Source organism: Stylophora pistillata, chromosome 14 (genome assembly GCF_964205215.1).
Source record: "Stylophora pistillata chromosome 14, jaStyPist1.2, whole genome shotgun sequence".
In the NCBI taxonomy this organism is placed as follows: domain Eukaryota; kingdom Metazoa; phylum Cnidaria; class Anthozoa; order Scleractinia; family Pocilloporidae; genus Stylophora; species Stylophora pistillata.
The window spans coordinates 23,384,414-23,409,692 of NC_142532.1; the positions used below are offsets into that span (position 1 = coordinate 23,384,414).

At 37.8% G+C, this 25,279-nt stretch overlaps 1 protein-coding gene and 1 long non-coding RNA gene across 15 annotated transcripts in view; one reads left to right on the plus strand and one right to left on the minus strand.

Annotated features, from left to right (window-relative positions):
• LOC111325626 (uncharacterized) lies at window positions 1-18,597 on the plus strand. Of its 12 annotated transcripts, none has more exons than XR_015995342.1 (4): window positions 191-444; window positions 9,244-9,305; window positions 13,449-13,529; window positions 16,123-18,597. It is a non-coding gene; the product is annotated as an uncharacterized LOC111325626 (long non-coding RNA). The 12 variants fall into 12 exon arrangements; XR_015995340.1 differs by lacking the exon at window positions 191-444 and adding an exon at window positions 4,877-5,151; XR_015995339.1 differs by lacking the exon at window positions 9,244-9,305 and having other exon boundaries at window positions 233-444.
• Window positions 17,060-25,279, minus strand: part of LOC111325632 (transcription factor Sp5) — a 14,291-nt gene continuing 6,071 nt past the window's right edge. For 2 of the 3 annotated variants that reach the window (XM_022929465.2, XM_088745072.1), the window contains exon 2: window positions 17,060-18,594. In XM_022929465.2, coding sequence (XP_022785200.2) covers window positions 17,449-18,594 — 1,146 coding nt within the window. In that variant the 3' untranslated portion in view covers window positions 17,060-17,448. Of the gene's footprint in view, window positions 18,595-18,732; window positions 18,992-25,279 lie in introns of those variants that run through there. The other variant, XM_022929466.2, reaches the window with a different exon arrangement.

A 25,279-nucleotide genomic window follows, 5' to 3' on the forward strand; every position in this document is an offset into this window, starting at 1 on the left:
AAAAATAAATTTTCTTTCGTCCACAAATCGTTTTGTCGCATTTAATACTGTTTAATGTATATAGTTTTATTTACAGAAGATTTCCAAGGGTCTATCTTTTGTAAAAGGCACGGTTTTTCTGTCGGAAGCTGGTTCAGGCCTCAGAAACACGCTGCTCTTGTTAATTAAAACTATCCACATGTGTTCTTTGTCGATTTCCGACTCTATTCAGGTACAAATTAAACTGTCGGCTCTATCCACCGACAGAAACAAACGAAACTATTTCGCTTGACATCCGAACACATTGATGGTTTGATAGCGTAGTTTCGCCGGATGCTCTTAAATCTTTTTTTTTTTTGAAGGGTCTCAAAGCCTTAAGAGGTACTGTTGCACCCAAGAAAAAAAGACGCTTTTATGAGTGGTCACTTTAAAGTTTGTGGGAATGGAAGAGATCAATACAAAGTGGTAAGTATGCTTTTCTAATGTTTAAGATGTACAAGGATCTCTACTGTGAACTAGTGCTGTCTTAAAAAGCCATACAAGAGGACTAGAGCTTACACCACCTGTACTGAAGGCAAATTATTCAATTTAAGCCTCTCTTTACTTGCAAAAGTGAAGCTTGCCTTGCTTGCCTCAAACAAAACGGGGGAATAGTAAATAGAAGAGCATTACCTCACATTTCAAACTCTGTTTTATAGTCCACGTGATAATATAATTTTTTTGCACAACTAGCGCCAAATATAAAATCAAACAGGCTCATGACCAAATTTTAGCTCTAGGGCGTTTTTCAAGGTCGAGTTTATAAACTAAAATCATTTTGAGCCGAAGTTCTTGGCATGCGTTCGCCATATTATATCACGAGGAACCAACATGGCATCGAAAGACAATTTACTTCCACTGTAAACTGGTTTTACTGGAATGCTTATCAGACAAAAATTCACAGGACACTAGTTATGATATCATCACACTTTTAAAAACACATGGTTAGCCGGACTAAAGTAAAATCAATCCATATATCCACGAGGAATGACATAAAAGTTATTGTGAACTATGGTAAACGAACTCTATCCTCAAAGCATATTCCCATTATTCTTAAATGGTGTGAGGAAAAAAATTACTCGGAATAGTTTATCTCAAAAATTGTTATCCTAAGTTGCGCAATTCGCAAATTATATTATGTTAGTGTCTGAATTTTTCGTTATCAGGACATGCAATCTTACTCACTGAACTTCAAAGATACAATAAGCAATTCTCCTCAGTTAAGTGAGTTAAGAGACTGGTTTTGTTTCGAGGTATTAACACAACATCCTCCACGCGATAAGATTGTCAATTCTACCTGTTTTCTGGGTATTGTATTGATATACGGTATGGAGAAGTCACATGTCGATCACGGCTGATAGGTTAATTTTAGATGTGAGCCTTATGGAAGTTCAGCGTTTTCACAGATTTCTTAGACTGTGTCAGATTTGCTTCGCAGTCTTGCATTTCCTCTTACGCGTCGGAAAATCAAAATATAAAAAATGAGACAAATGGAAAAACCATAGATTGTTTGAAAATCATTTACGAAGAGAAATTTTTTTATTTCTATATTAGCCTTAAAAAAATTGCCATTCGTCAAAAGAACGAAAGTCAAATTGCTCGCCGGTTTTTTCGTTTTTATTTTTCGGTTGTATATGAATGGATGATTTCCAAATGCGAAATAGTTATCACCAACAACAATATCGCACAGATAGTCCAGGGACACCCATGGTTGATCAACGTTTCAAGAAGTAAACGAAGTAGGATAGTAACAATATAGACGACCAAAGTTCACTAATAAAATCACTTCAAGTGTCGCCGGAGTCTGGCGATATCGACTTTACAAAAAACACTCTTATTTGCCATAACAACTATTCCAAACGAGTGCGTTCCTGGTGTAATTGACAGCTCGTGTCGAGGCGAACAGACGAAAATTTTTATGCAGAAATTCGAAGTTGCTTAACCCAAAGAGGCAGAGTTTTTGTAGCAGTACATAGCGACATGAGCGTAGATTGTCAATAGACAGCGTTTCCAAAAGCTTCTAACAGATTTTAGACAAGAAGAGAGCGAAAATGTAAATGATCAATAAATATGAATCATAACGAATCGTGGATAGACATTAAAACGTGAAACGGAAGGAAGTGGGTGGGGTCGCATAAGGAGGGGAGAGGGTCATCTTGCTTTTTTTCCGGTTTCGTGGGTTTGCGGTTTACTAGCCCCGCCGTTTGACACTCAAAAGCAACAGACACTGGTCATATTGGTCTTCCACTAAACCGGTAGAGTTATTGTTTTAAGGGATTTTTTTTGTGATATAGAACTATCTTAATTGTTAACACACTTTTCTCAAGGATGTGCTATAGTTTTTCGAGTACCATTAGAAAAGCAACTTCTGATATCAATGAATTTTTATTTCTCTTTACAAATGCGAATGTCTGTAGGAGTTAACTGATTCCGTTTTAAATTTACAACTTAAGTAAGATCGATGTAAGGTAAAAAAAAAAAAACAAACTGAGATTATGGCACCAAGCTTCAGCGGAACAAACGCCTTTAGTTCAAATCATCTTGGCACGTTCGTGTTTAGTGTAATAGTTTGTAATGGAAAACAGCCTGTCGAATATCTATTTCTCAAAGTGCTCTTCAATGAATAGAAAGCGGGTCTGTTCTTGTTTCGCACTGTTAAAGCAATACCAGTGCTAAGGTTAAAGGTCCCGACCAGAAGGAATGATGTATGTAAATCATGAGTGTTAGTGAAAACATTCCATTCAGCTACCGTAACAAAAAGAAAACACCTTGCTTAAGAAACGGCATTACGCCTGACTCCATTCATGTGTCAGGTTTAAAATTGTTCTTTTCGTGTGGCAAAGATAAAGGGGGGGTTGACATTCAGCAACTGTGCAAATAAATTACCAAGCCTCTACTTACTTTAAGCATATCGAATCAATTATCAATTATTAATTATCAGTTACAGATCAAAAGCAAATATCAAATCAGTGTTTCGTTTTCCATATCCATCATTCTTTGAGTTCTCAGTCTAATACATTACACATTCTGTCACGTTTTTAGCTAAGAGGTGATTCTTACTTGAAACATTTATTTCAGCAACAAAAAATACTGTAGAGTAATTCTATAGATATGTTATGTGCCCCTTGGAGAGAACGAAGGTTTACCTAATTAATGAGACTGCCTCTGTTAAAGTTATGAATAACACGAAATTAACCAAACGACGATTAAATGCAATACATATCTTTAAGCAGAAGGCGATCAAATTAGACCGTGTAGATATATTGAGCAAAACTAATAATTTAGCTCATAATTTGGATATATCAACAAAGTTGAAATGAAACAACAACAAACATATGAAACATATGTGTGAACTGCGGTTATGAGACGTATATGAGAATGATCCTTCGCAGTAAAGCACTATTTGAGCAATAGTGAAAATCAGACCTGAAAAAAATTTCAGGCCTGTACGGGATTCGAACCACTGACCTCTGCGATACTAGTGCAGCGCTCTACCAATTGAGCTAACAAGCCAACTGGGAGCAGGCCATCAAATTAATTCGATATAAACCCGTGGATGATAAATCAAACAACAACAAACATATGAAACATATGTGTGAACTGCGGTTATGAGACGTATATGAGAATGATCCTTCGCAGTAAAGCACTATTTGAGCAATAGTGAAAATCAGACCTGAAAAAAATTTCTTGTTTGCTCAAATAGTGCTTTACTGCGAAGGATCATTCTCATATAAAGTTGAAATGGTAAATTGGCCACCGTAATAATTACAAAAGCTGACGTTTCGAGCGTTAGCCCTTCGTCGGAGCGAATATACCCTAACAGTTTCTTTCGAAACTATCAGCCTTTAATAATTTAGCTCATGTGGGTCTTGGGAACTCACATGAAGCAACCAAATGTTTTCTTTTTAATTCCCTCTAGATTATTTACATGCAATGTTTTTTATTTAGAAAAATAAAAACAAAATGTAAATTGACGAAAGTACCTAAACATGTGGAACCATTGAGCATGTAAATTGTTTACGGTAATACTCTGTTTCGAAAAAGATAATTTATCAACAGAGAAGGAAGCAAAAACATAAAAAGAAACCTCTGTTCATTGAATTGTCATCAGTGTCCAGCTGTTCTTGTATTGTATCGACGCAAAACATTCATTATTACTGAAGAAAATATTTGGGAAATGAGTTTCGAAATATTACTTTGCGAATGCATACCCCAAATCTTTGATTTACCCTGGAGTAAGGCTAATGAGCTTCAATCATGGCTTTTATGATACACACAGTGATGAAAACGGATTAGAAAATATTTCAGTTTTGTTAAATTCTCCTCAGAGGATTTTTATTAGTCCTAAAATCGTCGAAGACAACGCAGATGACAATTGCGTGTAAAGACCTGCTTTAAGGAAATATCTTACGTGTAATCCTTGAGGAGACGTTAAAGATTTAATAATAAAAGTAATTCAGCAAAGTATTTAGAATTTATAAAACAGGCATTGATGGGAGGACTGATCTGCAATTAAAGTATAGCTTCTCAACCATTTTCTTTGAGTCTCGTGACTAATGTAATTGATTTATTGTCGCTCTAACTCGATCAAAGTAATTCAGTTCACAATGTAAGGTGTAAATTGAAAACATCATTCAAGATCTCCTCTCTAAATTCAACCCATTCCTTTAACTCAAAACATAGATGGATTTGATATGAAAGATTTCAAATACCATCATTTAACTCGACGTCTCCGTTCGAATGAAGCTCGTAATACGAAAAGGACGTGTACGCTTTAAACCCTGCGCTCATAACGAATTTCACTCCTTTAAAGATCACCAGATATTACTTGATCAAGAAGTCATAGATGTTGGTGACGGTTTTTATTTGGTATTGTCTTGTTAATAAACCAAAAGAACGAGGATAAAGACTTTATATTATCACTGAGTTTCATCCATTTGATAGCTTTGTTAAACGACTTCCTTTTTTCGAGTGGCAATGAACTGGTCGCTTGAAGAAGTCGTAATCACAGTTTTAGTGGCAATACCATTAACAATATGTAACAGACATCAGAGATGGATAAGAAACTTCGAAATTCACTGTTGAATACAGCAATCGAGCGGCCTGAAAGCTACATCAAGAAGCACATTTCACGTACGTAAAGGTTCACTTTGAATAATTTTATCATTTGATCTTGTCAAATTCTTCATCGCATTCATTCGCACAGCTTCCATTTGCTGGAGATTGTGTTTTTTGTGCAGAGATTTTTTTAAAGGTAATCTCTTAATCTCTTGTTACAACTGCAGCAATTCTATTCGTGTTTATCACTGCTATTTAGAGAAGATACACATAGTTTTTCCTGCTACGCATGATTACGTCCGTTGTACCAAAAATATTTATTCGGGAAGCGAATGTTGTGCAACCTACTTTAGGGTAATGAGCAAATATTTCATTGTTTTACTAACAAAAGTATCTTTGAGGCGCGAATTCAACCGACTAAGCATAGCGAAATGACGAACGGAAAACATTAAAGGCCAATTTGTGAACAAGTCCCTCAAATCCACCAATGCTTAGTTTATCGAAACACTATTTCAGCATGTTACGTAAATCTAGCAATTGCTCGGAAAAGTTTTATGATCAGACTTCAGCTTGGAAAAAACAAAGTTAAGTTGAATTTCTTGGCAATTACATCGTAGTCCCAAGTTCAAATATCTATTTGATCTTTAAGAAATCATTTTTCATTTTTGTCAAAAAGAGGCGACGTGCTGTTACTCAAAGGAAGAGTGCATACTGCCTCAATCGAGCTATTTCTGATCTGCCATTACTATTTAGTTACTCTGGCAATGCATTGTAGAAATTAATCCCTTATTTTATCAAATGTCTTCCAATCTCTGTGTAGGTCCAACAGGAAAATAGAAAAATACCCCCATTATAAGCAAATGCAAATATTATCGCACAACTGGTGAGAAACATACAGCAAAAATTAAATTAATTCTTGCAGTTTTGTCAGTCGTTCGTAAAAAAGTTGTTCTATATCTCTATTTTGTTTGAAAAGTATTCCTTTTCTTCCTTTATATGCACACATTAGTTATCCGTGAGTTGATAGAGTTCCCATTACATAATATCATTTACCTGATTCTACTGAGCAACGAAAATATCGGTGCTATTCTGGGGAAGACAGCCAGCTCTTTACTAACATATAAATGATAGAGATATGTGTTCGTTTTAAAGAGTTCATCGTGAAGACCTCTCTTGGAGTTTTTTCTCATAATCAATACAGAACTGATGCACCCAAATAGATCTTGTGGCTTTCTACAAGGTGATTTATTATTTCGGAAAAATTCAGGTACCTGTCTTCAAAAATGATATCATTTGTCTGACCGAGAAATTCACACATTAATGAACGCTACATCGTGTTGTTCTGCTGAAAGTCTACTGGAAAACAATGATTTCTCGGATTGAGTCAGAATTTTTGAACTGAAAAGTTTTATCTACGTGCAGAGGCAAAATAATAAAAGACTTGGTTATGATTTAACATCAATTAATGAACGCTGTGTCATGTTGTTCTGTTGAAAGTCTACTGGAAAACAATGATTTATTTCCGTGAGTCAGTAGTTTTGAACTGAAAAGTTTTACCTACATGAAAGAACTGGTTTTGAATTAAAAATCTGCAGCGAAGTTTAATTGGAAGTGCCTCTTATATTTTGACTTATACTTCATGGAAGAAGCTTTGTTCCCCTCCAGGATATAGAAATCGACTTTGCGGTTTGCAAGTTCTCTATAACTGATCAAAGTCCTTTCCTACACCCACGATCATTTACGTACTATGAAATATCAGAATATCTGCAGCGTTAAGTTTTACAATAGAGTTGTCTTTATCCTATATGCGGTATAGGTAGCTTTTAGAAATATTTGCGATACAATTGGTACCCAAGGACGAGGACATTGAAGATGGCAGGCCATTCTTTCAAAGCTGCATCTAAACCTCTAAACAATCTGTAGGCACAAGTGTTCATTCATGTCGATTTCTTAAATAGAAGTTACCAAATGAATCGTCCGGAGAAGTGATAACAAAACACTGAGCAGTTTCTTTTGAGTGTATATTAATAGCAGAATGTAACTGGTGACACACTCAGCCTAAGCAAAATATCTTAATTTTGCTGTATGTAGTGAAATCCAGACTATGTTTACTTTCGGCGCTATGTCTCAGTTTAATTAATTGTCTTTCAGCAAAAAGGAATGACTTTTTGCTATCACTTGATGGTAATTCAAATTCAGGGGAGAGTTTAGAAAATTCGTTAAGATTTCCAGAATCTTGCGCAAGGTACATGGGCGAGCAGCGACGGTTTCAATCTGGATGAAAGATTTCTAAAACCGAACTGTTTCACCAGTTCTCCACCAGACTAGCAGCTATAAATTTCGAGATGAAGTAAAGGCGAAAAGACCTCAACTAACACTTAGTTTCGTCGACCGGTGTTCATCAAAGATTTTGAAAAGCAGAAAGGAATGAGAAATAAGAAACGAAAATATCTGCTGTTAAATCGCCAATTTGCTCTATCGAGAGAACAGGCCTTAAAACCAGGGAAGTCACCAGATTTCAGCTATAACTGTCATAAATCCAATGATTCTTGCTTTTAGAAAGCACGTTATCGAGGTGCAAGGCATTTTTTTAAGTTTTGACAGCATTCTAGAAGCTTTGATCTTTTCCTTCTCGCGTGGATTGCTCAATAACAAATAACAAATGGCCAAAGTCGCCTGAGATCGTCAGAACTATAATCCCACATTGCCAGTACACTGAGTTTGAATACACCTTTACATATAGCTTTCCTTAAAAAAAGAGTTAAATAAGAGTAAAACACCAAGACAGCAAAATGTGTCATATAGTTTTAATAAAATAGTAAAAAAACCGTGAATGCACTCAGCAATCCGCCATTTTTCCCTTAACCAAAGAGGAAAGGATCGTGAATACTGTAGATGGAAGAAAAGAACAATTCTACTTTTTTTTTTGTCCATTTTGCTCACAGAATCGCCTCAAAAGTAGGAAACCAGCACTGAAAGTTCAAAATAACTCTAAGAATGGATGCAAAAATGAATATGACACCAGCTTGCGAAGAGAAGCGCCAAATTTAGCACGATTGGAAGGTATCATTAGTGATAGTATAGCTGTCTTGCATGGAATTTACTTACGTCAGAAAAAATCATTAACAGTAATAAAAATACGAAAGAAAAAGAAGATGGTTTAAAAAGGCCCATCTATGTCTTCTTGTTTGCGCATCGTCGAAGGCAACGAGTTGTTATGAACACAATAGTTCTATGAAGGCTTCACGATCACGGGGCAAGTGGGAGGGAACTGAAGTTTGATGAAATAGGTTTATCTCTTGCTGAAAACGTACTTATTTAATTACAATGCAAAAAAACAATAAAGCTGACTGATACATCTTAAATTTCATAACTAGAAAACTAGTTAGGTGTTGAAAGGAATAACAAAATAGAAAAGTTTTCTCTTAATGCTTTAATTAAAAAAAAAATTAATGAATAAATAACGCCTAAGTTTGGGATGATAATTGAGAAAAGTTATGCATCAAATGAGACTTGATAGCTGGTTTTCCATGAAGCGTGATTTTGCCACCTATCTTTAAGAATTTTTCTTACAAAATCATACACGCTAAAACTATATTAGAATCATTAAGATCAGCACAGTCATGTTGCATAGCGAGGAAAACAACTTTGCGGTTTGCAAGTTTCCTACAACTCATCAAAGTCCTTTCCTATACCCACGATCCTTTACGCACTTTGAAATATCGGAATATCTGCAGCGTTAGGTTTTACAAAAGAGTTGTATTAATCCTACACGAAGGTAACTTTTCGAAATATTTGCAAATACATATTTATACCCATATACGAAAACATTGAAGAAAGAAGGCCACTCTTTCCGATCTGCTCGTGAAGGCTCTCGACAATCTTTAGGAAAGTGTCGCTTATTAAACACAATGCTGGGGAATACTTCCAGGAACAAACCACAGTCAGCTCTTACAAAATCTATCAGATCTATGAGAGACGTTTTCTAAGTTGTCAGCTCTAGCAGGACAGGAAATCAGCTACGAGACTGAATCTCTGTACCCTTTCACTGTCAGATGTGACCAAAGAGTAATTTCTTCTCCCATTATCAATACATTTTCAGGAAGTAAGGTGGTGAGAAGAAAGACAAATATCAACGATAGCATATTATTTTTTTCAAATTCTCAGAGCAAAGATTACAAGAAACGTAAGGCAGACAGTGTGAAGAATTCTTATATAAAGTCTTAGAGGTAAAGAGTTGAATATAGACCCACTTCCAAAGATTCTCTCTCTCTTTCTTCTCTTCTCTTCTCTTTTCTTCTCTTCTCTCTCTCTTACGTCAAACTCATTTCTGAAAACGTCAGAATGATCTAGACTAAGTCAATTTCATGTCGCTAATGGGCGCCAACCTCTCATCCAATCAGAAGCAAACCCAAACCCAATCGCGACTTATTCGCTGACGTTTTCGCGCTTCAGGCAGTTTGATTGTTTTTACTTTGAGCTCTCACAGACTTCTTGAGATATCCTTTGTTCTTACGTTCTCTTGAACGGAGACAATGTCGAAATACGCTCCACATTCCCGACCTGGCTTTTTCCTTTTAGAATTTCTAACATAATTGGCTGCACATCCCAGCACTACAGTACTCTTTCCTAAAACAGTGAATCATGATATAGTCAGATCAGATCAAGCTTTCATGCTACCTCTGTTTTTAGTTCAAGGATAAAAAAAAAAAACCTTGCCCATGTTTAATATTGTCAAAACTTTTTTGTAAAAATTTCTTTCAGACTTAACGACTAAACACAGTTTGTTAGAGTATTCCTTTTTTTTTGTCACTCATACAGGGAATACATTTCCGCTTGATCTGATCAAACTTCGATTTAGAAAAGTTCTGGGCAGTTCTATACTCAACTTATTCCACGTAATAAAAAAAAACTTATTTAACCTTCAATTTGTCTTAGATCCTTGATCTATTGCGCAACTTAAATGTATTTCTTAGAGCCTGCAACTCTAAAAAAAAAAACAGGAACTATACATTATTCGCGAAAAACCTCCTTGTTTTCCCGGAAACACATCTCAGAAAAGAACTTTCAACAATACTATTGAACGGAGATTTGGAGAATTCTCTCCTTTACAGAGTTAATTTCAAAAACACGGAACTTCTTATTTTAACATCTACAAAGTGTCTCAGAACCGAATGCTGTAAATATTTGTGTGTCAGTCCACCCATATTTGTTTGAGGAGGCGGCCTCTGAAATATTTTACTGCAATCTGTCATGTCTCTCTCCTGTGGTTTTAAAACGGATAATGTTCAAAAGTCACAGGACAAAAAGTGAATTATCTAAGCATTAAAATCATTAAAAAGAGTTATTTTAGATGAAAAGATTACCACTCTATATATTTCTAAACACATCTTAAGGGAAACTAAGGGTTTGCCCGGGGGGTGGCCGATTGCTGAAGTAAATGAGTGACAACACAGAGGAAATGAAAAATGTTGACACGGCTGAAAGTTGTTTACTGGTTGAAATAGACGCGAGAGCTTTTAAGGAATATTCGGGTAAGATAAGATACACAAGGCGCTTCCAGGGATCTCAAGTTGAGTCAATAACATTTGATGATAAGTAAACTCTTGGCCACTAGCGAAGCGTTGGTCCAAACAAGTTTTTTAAAAATAATACAATGGCAAGTGGGCGTATTTTAATTAAAGGAACCTAAAAACTGAACCACTCACCACTAAATGTATATTTACAACAAAGTAAGATTTGTAAAATTTCTCAAAATCGTGGAACATAGAGAGATATAAGTGAATATGTACTTTTACCAAGAAATTTAAGTCTTCAATAAAAGTGGAATCGGACCTCAGGTCTTCCTGCCCGCCTTCGTTTGCTTTACAAAGTAAGGGACATGGAACAGGTTTACATTACATAGCACTTTGATTTCGAGTTATTTGCAGCGTTACCTGATATAAAACATCTCTCTATTTAACGAAACTGGGGTCTTTGTTCCAAAGAGCAACGCAAGCTTCGCTCTCAAATAAAATGTAAACCTACCGTTTAGCGTCACGCTATTTCAGTAAGACTAGCCAATGAGCGACAGAAAACGAGCCATATCGCTTTGAATGTTTCTATTGTACAATGAAAATGACAGTTCATTAAATGAGAAATAATACTTATTTTTGCGCCTTAGTTGTTCGTCTGGTAGGGTTATGAAAGAAAAATGCTATATCTAAACGAGAAGGATAAAGTAATTATTTGTAATTTGTGAATTTTTCAGTTTAACTGTAACCAGCTAATAGCTATGGACAACAGCAGTTGATTGGTGTCACAGTAAAACAACTGCTAATAGATCTCAACTTGGAGCAAAAAATTGTTTGATAAAGGAAGATGTCCAGCTTTTATCACAGGCACGGGGTGGAGAAAAAAACCGAAGCTCCCAACAAAAAGTCCAACCTCAGACTTCGCGGTCAAATCAATCTACCAACTATGCTATAGAGAGCTCGTTGTTAATCTGAACCTCTAGGTTTTATAATTTAGTGTTTCCTTGATTTCTCGGAAAGAAATGAACTATTAAACACAGTACCACTGACACAAGTAAATTACAAGCTAGCGCTTGTCTAGGTCTAATTGAGAAACACAATATCGCTTGATACAATAACTGTCTATCTTGTGTTATTGTCACAATACAAAAACATTTAGCCAAAACATTAAAGCCTACGCTAAAAAGTAAGCGATATTATGGCAGTAAATTTAGCGGGGTCCGTTTCAAATTCCTAAAATCCTATTTGATTTACAAGTGTTACCTGCGTTCTTTCTAATTTAGCACTCGAGTATGATGGCAAAAATATCAACAGAGAAAGCCCCATGTTACATAAAATATATTAAAATTAAATCTCCTCTTCATTCTCGAGACTCGTTTCATTTAAACGATTACAATTTGCTGTTCAATTCGCACCAAGTGAGTTTTGCCACAGCATTCTCCAAAAGACTCATTTTTACGCATCTTACTTTTGACAATTACTTCTCTAACAACTGCTAAAGATGTCAGCACAGAAATGCAACCAAATGGGAAGGAATGGTTAAGTGTGATTGTCACTTACTATGTCTAAATTATTACAAATTACGGGTTTCGTGTCAACTGTTGCTTTCATGACAGAGAATATTTTTAGTGAATTCAAAGATTTGGTCTACATTGCGCTGTAATACGAACACTGGCATATCGTTCCGCATTTCTGATTTCGATAAATATCACCTACTTTAAATTTCGCTTTAAACTATACAGAAAGGCCGACGGCATTTTCGCAAAACAAGATGGACTCTGAGATTCTGAGATCCTACAAGATAATGTTCATCATACTAGTAATTTTACAAATTGAGAAAAGTCCTGTCTATTAAGTATGATTTGACAAGATTTTCGACTTGTGAGGCGTGCCTGTTTGGCGGGCGCCATGAAAAAAATAGTATCACGTGTTATTTTTATACTATTTTCCATAATCATTATTTCTGAAGTAAACAGAAAAATCTCCTTGTAAATTCGACAAAAAACTTAAATTTGGAACGTTTGAATCTTCAAGTTGGTATTTATGTTGTAAACTTTACGTAAATAAACTGTTCCAAGCAATGGCCAACTACCAGCACAGAAAATTAAATATTGCTGCGGAATTTTTCATTTAAAACATTTCTTATATTGTCCTTTAATCTACATGGCTTGTATTGGATCGGAAAGCTATATAATTTGAATAATACAACTTATAATCTATCATAGTATGACATCAATGACAGAAAAAAAGAATTAATAACATTTGAGATGTTGTATGAGTTTATTGCATTTTATTCAATAACTGCGAAGCTATTTCGCTCTTTGACGGAAAAACCAGCAACAACCAGTCGCAAACATGTACGCAAGAAATATTGAAAAACTCTGAGGTTACACTGCACACGATTGAGGTCCACTTCGTCGTGAGCAAGTACTGGTGCATTCAAAATAAGCATAGAACTAAAGGTTTGCATGTTTTCAAAAGGACCACCTTTTTTAACAGAATAATTAAAATTCTATCACGCGGTCGATACATAAAAACTCATTTAGGTTAGGTGAGAATTGGACGTACAACATAAAGTAGTCTAATCTCTGCTTTAAATGTCCGCTAGCAGAGCGCTATATCTTAGACACATGCTCATTAAAAAGACTACATCGACTCAATGAAGTATATCAATTGCTTTTATTGTTCAGGTAATGAAGATGAACGGATGTGAATAGCTAGCTCTTGTCCTAGGAAAGTTTAAAATATTTTCAAGTGTTATTTCGACACACAACTTTGAAACGATCACTACATTTGCTTCGTACTTTGAGATGACTGTAAGATATTCACAAAAATCGTAAGCAATTTTAACCTTCACAGATGACTGCAAATGAAGAAGAGACTCAGGTATCCTTCACTGGATCATTCGAGAAATCATCCAAGGAAACAGGTCACTTTCTGGTAGGGAAAACTCGAGTTTGCTTTCTTTGTAATCTTTTGTACAATTTATGGCCGCTTAGGATTTCCGCACAGAACACAGACTCGTACCACACTTCTCAGCCAGCAATCCTTGCGCACAAACGGCTTACGAATATGAAATTTAATTTTCATATTTATGATAGAGAAGTAGGAAACCACCAAACGGATTTAGATATTTATAGAGAGACAAAAGATACAGCTTGTAAAATGATAGAAGACCGTCAAAACACAAAGCCAAAGTTAAATGCGCGAGTGCACTACTTCCCAAAGTTGTTAATGGTGTGAGTAGAAAAATTTTGAATTTGAAATCTTATCCAACGCAACTCCTTTCTTTAAAAAAAGGAAAGAATTCTACGACTTTAAAGAGCGCCTCTTCCTCGCAAAGACCGGGTAGAAAACGCTGGAATTGTTAGCGTATAAACTAGCATCTCTGCAGTAAACACAACGAAGGCGTTTTGAACACAATGCTACATAGAAGAGCTGTTATACTAAAAGGTTTCAATTGAACAAATAAGTAATCGTGCTGTTAATAAACCATAGACTGTTTCGTATTAGGTCTAACCTACACAACTAGGTGTCAACTTTGTTTGAAAACCGCTAGCGTTTTCAATGTCCGCCACGTGTGGCTGTGGACTTTGGAAATGCGATTTGCAATCTGGCCACAAATGAATGACATTCCGATCAAGCCGGGCAGATATGTCTCAACAAATCGCTCTGTGATGTATAAAAGCTGGATGACTGAGTGCTAAAAAGAACCATGTATATAATAACGGTGCGGACACCAGCGGTGAAATTCTTGTCGAAGCTGTGAAAAGGTGGAGTTCACACAGAGTTCCTGCTGAGTTACAACGCGGCGCCCCGATGCGTTACAACATACAAGCGGACGGCGTGTACCACAAAACGACTCGTTGTTAATTCATGAAATCCTATTCAGTGGGTGACTTTTGAAGAATTTCAATTTAAACAGGTAGAAAATTGCCAAGTAAATGAACAAAGGTTTGGTTCATGAAAAGATATTCACAGAGTCCTTAGAAGATACTGCCAATCACAAGCGAATGACAAAATGTATGGCGGAAAAAATTGCGTGTGCTAAATTCGTCGAGAGTGATGTTGCCTTGAGTGGTTTTAAAGGGCTTGTTAGAAAGGAATCGCATCAGCTCTACTCGGAAGACTTGTCAGATTTCCAATTCAAATTGTCCCATTTTACAAAAACTTAGTTTGACCTTTTGTACCCTCAATCATTTGTAATGGGGTATGAGAGAAATACAGGCAACTGCGCTTGTTACAATACAATACGATCCAGTCTGTAGACTCTTTGACTAATTGTTTGGTTTCTATTTTACATAAATTTGTTACGCTGTGAGGTGAATACAGAAAGGCAAGACCAAACTATAAGCAAGGCTTTGTTATTGAACTTTTTTTTTTAGTCGGTTGTTACACGCCAAGATTTCGGGCGCTTTGAAAAACAGCTTGTCAAGTGGTCACATACGCATGCAATGACACACACCGGATGACGAAAAGCAAACATTAATTAGAGAGCGGGTGAGAAAAAGCAATGCAACAATGACAAAGTCAAGAAAGGAAGTAATTTAGAAAGTAAACGACGAAATCAAAAAGCTAATTCGCTCTTGTGAGGTTAAGAAAAGCCGAGAAAGCGGTTGCGAAGTTGTTTTGGCGATGGAGTGAAATATAAGGCGACAAGACTGGTGCGTTTAAAGACGAAATATGCGTTTGTGAGTAGCCTAGTATATAAAGAAATCTGTTTACATGAGGCCTGATGTGTTTAAAGGAAGTCTGTGATTTAGTCTATCGAGAGCGGAGATTTGAAAAGAATTTCTTCCCTGAGTTCAGAGTTTAAAGAATGGCCCTGTGAGCATGTTGTTTACATCTTTATGAACAGTCGAATGGCGTGAACATGTTAAGACCTCGTGCCAAATACAGGTCCCCAGCTAGTGGTTTCGTTAACACTTTTCAAGGGGGTGCGAAACCAGAGGATATTACAAATTTGTAAATAAAATGCTATTAACGTCTTGAAAATTTCTCTTGATTGTGCTTAAAGCCAAGAGATTTTGAGATAAACTGGAAGAGACGCCACTCGCCAGCGGGTACAATTCAAGAACGATCCCTTATTTCAGCCCGTGAAAGTTACTTTACTGTACTCGGCGACTAAGAAATGTCTTCCTGAACAAACTCACACCTTTGTACAGCTGCCATGTCAAAGTGAGAACGGAGCTTAATTTCCCTAACATGCGACAGTTTTGGAGACGAGGCTCAAGTTAAGCTAGCAACGATGCATTCTAATTTAAAGTGCGTTTTTTTGCACTTGATCTTCTTTGAGGTGGCATGAATCTTGGTAGAACGACAATTCGCTGCCTGAAAAATGCCTACATGGAATTAGATGATCTACTCCACACGTGGCTAGAAAACGGAGACTCTATGCTCCGCTAAAGTGACAGTTGAAATCACTCGCGAATCAGTTGTCTGGTAGAACTGTTTTAGATCTGCTCGACCACGCCTTGTTATAGACTCAGTTCTTTTACAGCTTAATTTAACTCTACACAACTTTTCGTTTCAGATCTGACGTTTTCAGTGTTCACACAAGCACACTTTGCAATAACAGCCTTCCTTCACAAGAAACAAGAAGAAGAAAAATATATTGTGTTACCTTTCAGTTGGAATAATCTCAATAAAATCACATTGAAAATTAACAGCGCTCCGCTTATTTTTGTCTCAAGCTATCATTAGCCTGAGCCATTTGTTGGCTCCATAATGAAAAGAAAACCCTTTGAAGTCGGCTCCTATGTCCTGTTGAAGTTCACAACAATTATTCCGTCCGGACATTGTCATAAGCACTTTTGTAAATCACAGTTTTTAACAATGAATATTTTTTTCAAGAGATTGATTCGAGCTTAGGGATCAAAAAAGAAATAAAGCATCCTATATCTGCACGATGGAGATGAGTGAATTGAAAAAGTCACAGTAACGATAGATTCTCGTTAACAAATTTTCATTTTAATCCCTCTGGGTGTAAAAGTCACCCAAAATCTAAATCGCTTCGTGACTCTCAGAGGAGACATAAAAGGGGCACACCAGAAAATTATCAGTAAATGCGGTCGACACTATTAGTATCGGTGGAGCCAGATTTCTTCAAAATTTAAGCATTATTTCTCTAGGCACGTCGAAGGCATAATTAGCAGCTCTCGTGTAATTGGCAATAATACCGCATTTCTGTAAACAGACTGTTCAAAGGGACCGCCTTGAAGACTTCCTTTAGCAGCCTTAAAACCGCCTCACAATAGATGCAAAAAACCGAGCTTGTGAGTACGTCTCGTAAGTGAGTGCATTTTGCGTTGAATCCCATTTAGCAAATCAAACCGACGTATCGAAACTTAACCGGAAAGTGAAACCTTTTTCCCTTAAAGCTATTTTGGCATATCTTGGACTTCAAAAGAGCCCCGCTCAACTCTGTTATAAACATACGCCTTTAAAATCTCTCAACCCACACAAAAGTATTGAGATAAACTATAAAAAGTGTTTATTATTCTTTTTTCGATTACGATTAATATACAGGATTCTAGCGAAGCAGGCATCTTATTTACATGGAATTGTACAATTTTCGTTTCCCTGTCGTAAAGACGGATACTTATTTGAACCAATTTCAATTTACGTGCGATCCACGCACTAGTATAAATATTCGAATCCTCTGAATAAAATATTCCTTCCCTGGTTACAGCAAGGATATATTTAAATTTTTCCTACAACAACGAATTCTTCTCGAGTTTTAATATATTACAATGCGGTAAAATTAAAGTGGTTTATTTCTAGGATAAATATATCTCGTGTCCGCAGAGTTCTTTTTTTTTTTTGTTCTCGGCCGTTGGCCGTTTCATTGTCAGTTTAGTTAGTGCTCCACGTTGATAAAAGTATCGACACTTTGAACGTCCATGTTGTCGTTTTCATCTTGTTTCGGCGTCAAGGCGAGTACACTACTCAACTGCGCCAGCCTCTCGCTTTCTTGTACATCAATATTGAGTTCTAGAGACATGTCTTTTACATCTGGTTCCTCTTTGATGCGATCTTCCTCCGTTTTATCTGCGCTTTTCTTGATGTTATTCTGGTGAGTCTTTTGGTGTTTTCTGAGATGATCGCTACGCATAAAACGCTTGCCACACTCGGCGCATTGGAAGCGTTTCTCGCCGGTGTGTGTTCTCAGATGCCGTTGAAGCTCATCAGATCGCGTGAAGCTCTTGCCGCAAAATAACCAGTTACAAACGAACGGCCTTTCGCCTGTGTGCCAGCGAAGATGAGCCTTTAGGTGAGATGTCTTGCCGTAGACCTTCCCACAACCAGGAATATGACAAATGTGCTGCTTTCTCTTAGTAGTGTTCCCGGTTGTGGCAGCGAGCTGACAGTTAGGACAACGGCACCTTCTGCATCTCCTAGTCCCTGTTACTTGGTTAGACAAAGATGCAGCGTTGTATGGGCTGGCGAGATGATAACTTGCACCAGGGTTTGCATGATAACTCATGGACGAGATGTGACTTGTGGGTGCAACGGACATACTTGGCGGAACTGCGCTGGAGATCGGGCTACGTACAACAGTTTTATTCGGCTCTACACTCCACCAGTGAAGGCCTCCAATGTCGTTGTACTCGGTTTTAAACGCCGCCGTGCAGCCCAGCGATAAGGGACCACTTCTAGTCGAGCCAGGACAAGCGTGTACCGCGGCCATGCAAGGGGAAACGGGTCCGTGCGAAGAGCTCCCGTGAGAAACGGCGAAATTCTGATGGACATGGCTCTTGGGGGTGGCAGACAGGTAGAACTCTTGAAAAGGAGAGAAATGCGTTTCAGCTGGCGGTGTTAAAGGAAGCATTCGCTCTCCGGGACAGCTCATAATTTGACTCATGTTCACTGCATGTTGGCTTAGCTCGGGCAGAACACCGCCGGAAAACTTGCCGTGACACTCGTAGTCGCGGTGAGAACCCGACTGACCGATTCTACTACAGGTGGCAGCTAACAGGGCCAGCGGAGAAGGTTTGCGATATTCCTGTAGAAATTAACAACGACAAACCGTCAGCAACGAGGCGGTCGTAAACGCTGTACCGATTTAATAAATAATACACACAAATAGCAACTTTAAGCGACTTTCGTAAGGCGCTGAAAATCCCGTAAATTAAATACCTACGTGAGAAAACGGAAAATATTCCGGTCTTGCTAGAGCAGCCGTTGCCATTTCGTAATAAATAGAGGACGACTATTTTTTGTTGAGCGCAATTCGAATTCACAGCGCTTAATACGATCTTTCGCGTCCAAGAACCGAGACTAAAGTGAAACCTGCCTTTCTATACACGCACAAAGCATTCAGCTGGTTTGAGAGCCGGTGGCGGGGAAAACAGACTAAATGTAATTAGACAAACGAAGCCGACCGCCAATGAGAGGCCAGAGGCGGAGACTATTGCTTATAGACTTCTCACAGCAATGTTGTTATCGTAAATAAGGTGCTATTATCAAAGATGATATGGGAGGAGCGAGAGGGCGGCGAAGTAATGAACAAAATCAAAAGAAGGGACATTTTATGATTGGATTTCCATGATCAAAGCGGACCGCCGCTAATCGCGCGCCATGATTGGTAGACACTTTATAAACAAGCCGCAGCTCGACCCTTGAAAGAAAATCATTTGTTATATTATTGTGTATTTCCGTTATCACGCCACATTATTGTCAGCACCTTTAAAAGTACTGTCATCGTTCGCAAAAGAGACCGCCTTTATTTAAATAAGAAAGGCTTCTGCAATACACTTGTGAAGGAGGCAAACAGGCCATTGTCCCAGTAACAAGCTATAAACAATTAGAGTCTTGTGCACGAGGTATACTGTGGCTTTTCGCGATAAAGATGCTTGAGGTGTTAACCTTTTATCGTGCCGCGCGTTTCGCTCAACTGTTTACACGGCGAAAAAAATTCATGTCAGTTTTGCGACAGCATAGGGCCCGATCCTGGCACTTTCCGGCTATTATTTTTACGGTACGCCAGAATACAAACATTTTGTTGATGCAAGCTTAAATTCGCTTTTAATGTTAGTTTTATGGGGGGACAGAATGTTCTAACAAGCGTGCGCGCTTACTAATTAGAAACCCGCCTTCGGAGACCGCCTTCGGGTCCACCTCAGCTTTACGCGGAGCAGTGTTTGTGTTAATCAACCCCGGTCGGTGCTCTCGCTTTCTGGCTCTATCAGCAACACGGTCTCGGCAATATTCTGACTGAGAACTAAAATTGCACTCAGATATCCGAGCGATCGTGATGACAGACTGACATCGACTGTTTATGGGTAATTATTGATGGTCCTCGCTTGTCGAGACAGCGGCATCCTTTGAGTTGGTGGATCAATTTCGACCAATTTCCTCGGCTAACAATTAACAAGTTATTCTCACTCTAACCGTGATTGAAGGGTGTCAGCAATTTTTCATCAGGCTCAGGTGCATATTTCACTACTATTTATTTTATTATGTAGGTTAAAGCTTCTAAAACCCGTAATTGAAACAAATCGCTGCCCAAAGAAACCCCCTTTTTCTAAGAAACATTGCCGTAGATTTACCGGCTTTTAATATTGCACTGGTCTATGTCTTGGCCAAACAAAGAAGCGTTTGCCGCTCTATTACAATGAAATTTTTTTTAACAGATTTCGTTCACGTCTGAAGACACGAAACCTTAAATTTAGAGCAAAAACAAAACCCCAAAACTTTTTTTTCAACCGCCGCAAACGTATTATAGAGATTTAGCACCAATAGACTTCAACACTTTAACTTCAAGGCTTAGAAATCGCTGATCTGCGCTGATAAGAAACAGTGGGCCAATATATTTCTCAGATACTCTTACAGCGATGACATGCCTCTGGCTGACTCTTGGGAAACACTCAGGCGAGGAAAGAACAATAGCTAGCTATCCATTAAAGACTCCTGAAGGAGGACGAAAGCGCAATGTAAGGACGTACTGTCTCTACTGCTTGCCGGCTATCCTACGACTTCACTGTGTTAGCATTTCCGAAATCACGTTGTTGAGTCTTAAATAAAGTGACTTGAATCGTGCTAAGTTCCGCTCCTAGGGCTTAGCAAGATTAAAAAGTTTCATCAACGCGGGGTTTAGCGGCGTGTTGTATTCAAATAAGCGACGGGGGTGCTGGGAGAATAAAATAAAACCCAGTGATGTAATTCTTTTTTGCTTATCATAAACGTAGGGATTATGGCAGTCAAGGCGCCAGTCCGGAGCCGAGATCGGCGGGAACCTATCTATAATTCACATTGTTTCCACTTAGCAAAACTCATAAATTTCTCCCCGAAGAGAGAGAAAAATATCCGATGATGCAAACTTTATTGAAAAACTGTCGGGGGACAATTAAGTATTTTTTTCCCAAACCACACCATTAATTTGGTTTACGGCGACCAGAAAGGAGGACCTTTGTCAATCTTTTGCCAGACGTATTGAAGCTCGCAAAATCATTCGTAAATGCTCAATTTTTTTCTCTTGAAATTTGGTTACAGCGTGACAGGATTTTAGTCTCGTCAACAAACTTGAGAAAACGAACTGTCAACCAAAAGAGATTTTGAACAATGCTAACGTCTAACAAAAGTCGGCGACTTCAAAGACCAACTTTGCATTCATAGATCTTTCTTTATAATATATTTGCCACTAATTGAATATTTATTCTTCGGCCTCAGAAAATTGTCATTTCGTAAAAAGCATCCTGAAAAATAAAACAATCAAACATTCTCGGTTTAAGAGTAAGCCGATTTTTCTAATTGCTGGCAAAAATAGAAAGAAGGAAAGTATTAGAAAACACGGTAAGACCCTCAAAGACCAGAGAAACCGCTTCTCCTAAAAAAAAATCCCTCAAAGTAAACAACGGGTTTACTGTTTGCGCGGACACTGTATTGGGTAAAAATTCAATTTTCGCTTTCTTTCCTTATCATGTTTTTGTATGTGTTAATTCTGTTTGCTCTGTTTGTATAGCATATGGAAAAAACCAACGGCATTTCTGAGAAAAGAGAGTGAACGCTGCTGAGGCTTACACATATCTCCACCTTTGCAGAAAAAGCAATTCAACTTTGTCAAATATGAGAAAATTTCATGTATATTGTCAATTTTTGTTCCAATTCAGGGATGGATTTACTAGGAAAGGTTGGATGGTATATTATACGACCTAATAACCAACATAAGATATTGAACAATTTTCTTATTTTAGCCTGAGGCAATTTACCTATTAACGGAATAATTCACACGGATAAAAAACGTGAGAAGTTCACATCAAAAAATCAACATAGCCAGCGCGGTTCAACAGAAAGAGTAAATCTGGCGAATACCGCCGACTGAGTGTGTATTTGTTCCTCTTTAATCTCCCCGTTATCTATGCTGTCTTTCTTTTACTTTTCACAGTTCCGTAGAACACGTTTTAATCGATATCATCGCTGTGATTTTCGAAATCTTTTAAGCTGTCTTATGGCGAACAACGAGGAAAAAAATGTCTCCGGTAGATTTGGAAACAATCATTCTTGGCGCTACAAAGTGCAAACTGCGCGCGTTACAAAAGGTTTTTCTCGATTTGCTCTCTGTATGTTTCATTCAGACTATCTGACAAACTTTGCATTTGCGAAACGGGATAATTATATAAGCCGTTCAGGTGGCTGAATTCTGAACTTTAACTCTTTCATTTCTCGCTGTTTAAAATTGTATCCGCATGTGCCCTGGCGAATACTTTACTATTCCAAAAATAAACAGCCTCGAGGCGGGAACATCAGAACTTGCAAAGTCTCCGCTAATGTTAAATTTCCTGTGTAAACTTCCTCGCGTTAGAAACTCTATGCCAGTGAAACTGTCAAACGCCTTTTTTTCAGTGAACGAGAAGAGGTAAATGTCTTTTCACTGAAATCTGCCAATCTCTGTCAAGTAATTACAGCAAAGCTGATATTAAGAGCCAGCCAGCCTACTCAGGGCGCATTTTCAATAAAGGCGGTCGCTTTTGAACTCTATTTTTATGGCGACTGATAAGGGCAATTCATCGCACACTTGGCACGCGTTTTGATTCGCGAAGATAAAAGGAGCCCTTAACGTTGGCGCTTGGCTGTCTGCTGCAAGATCCAATACTCTGTTTTACTTGAAAACGAGCTCTATTTCCGAGTAATTATAGCCTTAACGAGCCTTCCGTTTTAAAGAAACGCGAGGTAAAAGTCCTGTTTCTTCTTATAAACAGACCGAGTCGCTGTGTCTGTAGCTTGAGGCTGTGGGTTTGTACCGCCACGCGAGAATAAATTTACCGCTTCCCTTCCCTTGTCATTAAAATTGCACCAAAGAGGTACTCGAGAACCAGCAAAGCAAAACCTTGATGAGCGTTAGTCAAACTAAGGTAAATGTGAAATAGTGGACTGACCCAAGGACATATAGCTCTGTTTCGAGTAAGAAGAATCATCGAGCTGTGAAATTCCAAGCAGTCGGCAGGTAGACCTCGCTATTTATGATGACATTAAATGCCCAATACTGTTCTTACACAATTTCCGTTTGTATTTAAGATAAGATCAAGATCTAGTGTACCTTTTTATTGCACCGTTTCTAGTAATAAAAGAGTTTACAGAAACAAGGGCATCTCCAAAAAAATGTCATTAAAAGTTTTGTTTCAAGATAGTAATTTCCATCGATTTAACGAGATATTGTTTTAAAATTGCAAGACTTGATTCTCGCACTGCACATATAGAATGGAGAGTAAAAATCACTTTAGATCAAATATGGAAAGGAATTAGTTCGCAGGTTCTACACCTGTCGATGCTCTTGATTCAGAAAGAGTTTCTTGTGCAAGTTGTTTAGGCAAGTAATCGTTTATCACTGCGATGCACTGCTGTAAACTTACTGATACAAGTCGCGGTTTTGTCGAACCCTAGGCAAGATTGTTTGGGTTGGGACAAATCGCCCACCTTTTTCATATAACATTTGGAGGCATAAATTTCAACATCATTGAAACGGAGGAAATAAGAACGATTATGACCTGATTAAGCCCTTTGATCGTTTCCTGCCACCAAACGGTTGAAATTATCATCCGGGTGATAACACCGCTTATTGCACGAAAAAGAAAATATCCATAAGGTACTGTTAAGTCAAACAACAGGGTCCCAACTTAAAGATGAACGTATCAGCACGAAGAGTGAACATTGATACCAAAAAGAAAAGACCCGCGGAAGCGAGAAGAGTGCAATAAATCCCGTATTTGAATTTATTACTTTCTGTCTCTATTATTACAATAGTGTCATTGTATTAGGAGTTTAGTCCACTGTTTGATGCCTTGAGAGGGGGCAAAAGTTGTTTGTTTAGAAAAAATCTTTAATTTGGTCAAAGTTGTTAGAAGGGAGTCCTCTAGTAATTAGGAATTAGTTGTATGCGTCTCTTTAGGAGACAGTCCGTTGCAAACGATATCTGTATTTGTGCAATCGTCGCTTGGAAACCGTTAGTACTCGGTGTCCTTCCAGTTGCTAGCGAGTAATCAAGCGACGAAATATTTTCAGGGATGTTTCGCAAACATAGAGACAGACTTTATGGCGTTCGTAATTATCTCTACGAGTAAAATATTTGACAAAGATTACACGTCAAACTGCTCAGATACTTTCCGAGGTTGGATTTTCTTGAATTACCACTAGCGTAAAACACATTTCCGGAGACATAGAATGTACTGAAAGTAACAATGACAAAAAAAAAACAACAACAACAAAAAACCCAAAGGGGGCTTTTCCACGATCAAAAAAGACTACCAGGGTTGGTTTGCTAATTCAAGATTAAGAAAAATTTGAACGAGTAAATCCCAAGCTCAGTTAGTTTACACCATAATAAGAGCACTCGGAAATAAATAAGAACCGGTGAGTTCAAAGGTGAAGTTTTTCAGTAACGGAAAAGAGGAAAACAAATTCTGATTGTCCACGTCCTGAAACAGCCTCGAAGGATTAAAACCCCAAACTATCTCTAGATCGCAGCTCAATCAATCATTCTGACTCGATTCTACAAACGGATTGAAGTTCAATTCTTGCCGTTAGCAAAGAATGTCTCGCACAATCTCACCAATTGTGATACACAAGCACGAAGCAAAATAAACCCGGAACAATTAGGCTCGTTTGGAAGAAAACCGGCTGGTGTTTGAAGGCAAAAAGAAAAAATACAAAGCAAATCGAAAACAATAAACAAAATACTTAAGGCACACAACGCAACGAAGTGATCTCGATGTTTGGAAAAAACATGGAAACAAAACCATACAACAAATAAAAAATTGAAAACATGTTAAAAACATGTTAAAAACCGCTGCATGAAATATCGAAATGCAAACACACACGCTCTGCAAAAAAACTGTATTTCAAACAAAAATCTTAATAATAATAATAATAATAATAATAATGATAATAATGAAAAATCCTGTGCTCAATTTACTGATGGGATCGAAGGGACATTTGTTATAAGCAATGGCTCCTTTCAAGGCTTGAAAAAGTCACAACTATCACGTCCAAAAAAGTTACTTTCGTCCACTTTACGAGAAACACGCATGTCATGTGTTAACTGTAAACGAACACTTGATGACTTTCAAGGCCGGAATGATATTACAATTCTTAAGCAGTGCAGCGTTGTTTGCTCGTAACTGTCGATACAACTCACATCTCAACAAACTTTTCATCGCAAACTCTTTTTGTTCCGGAGGAACTGGAGGAAAAGC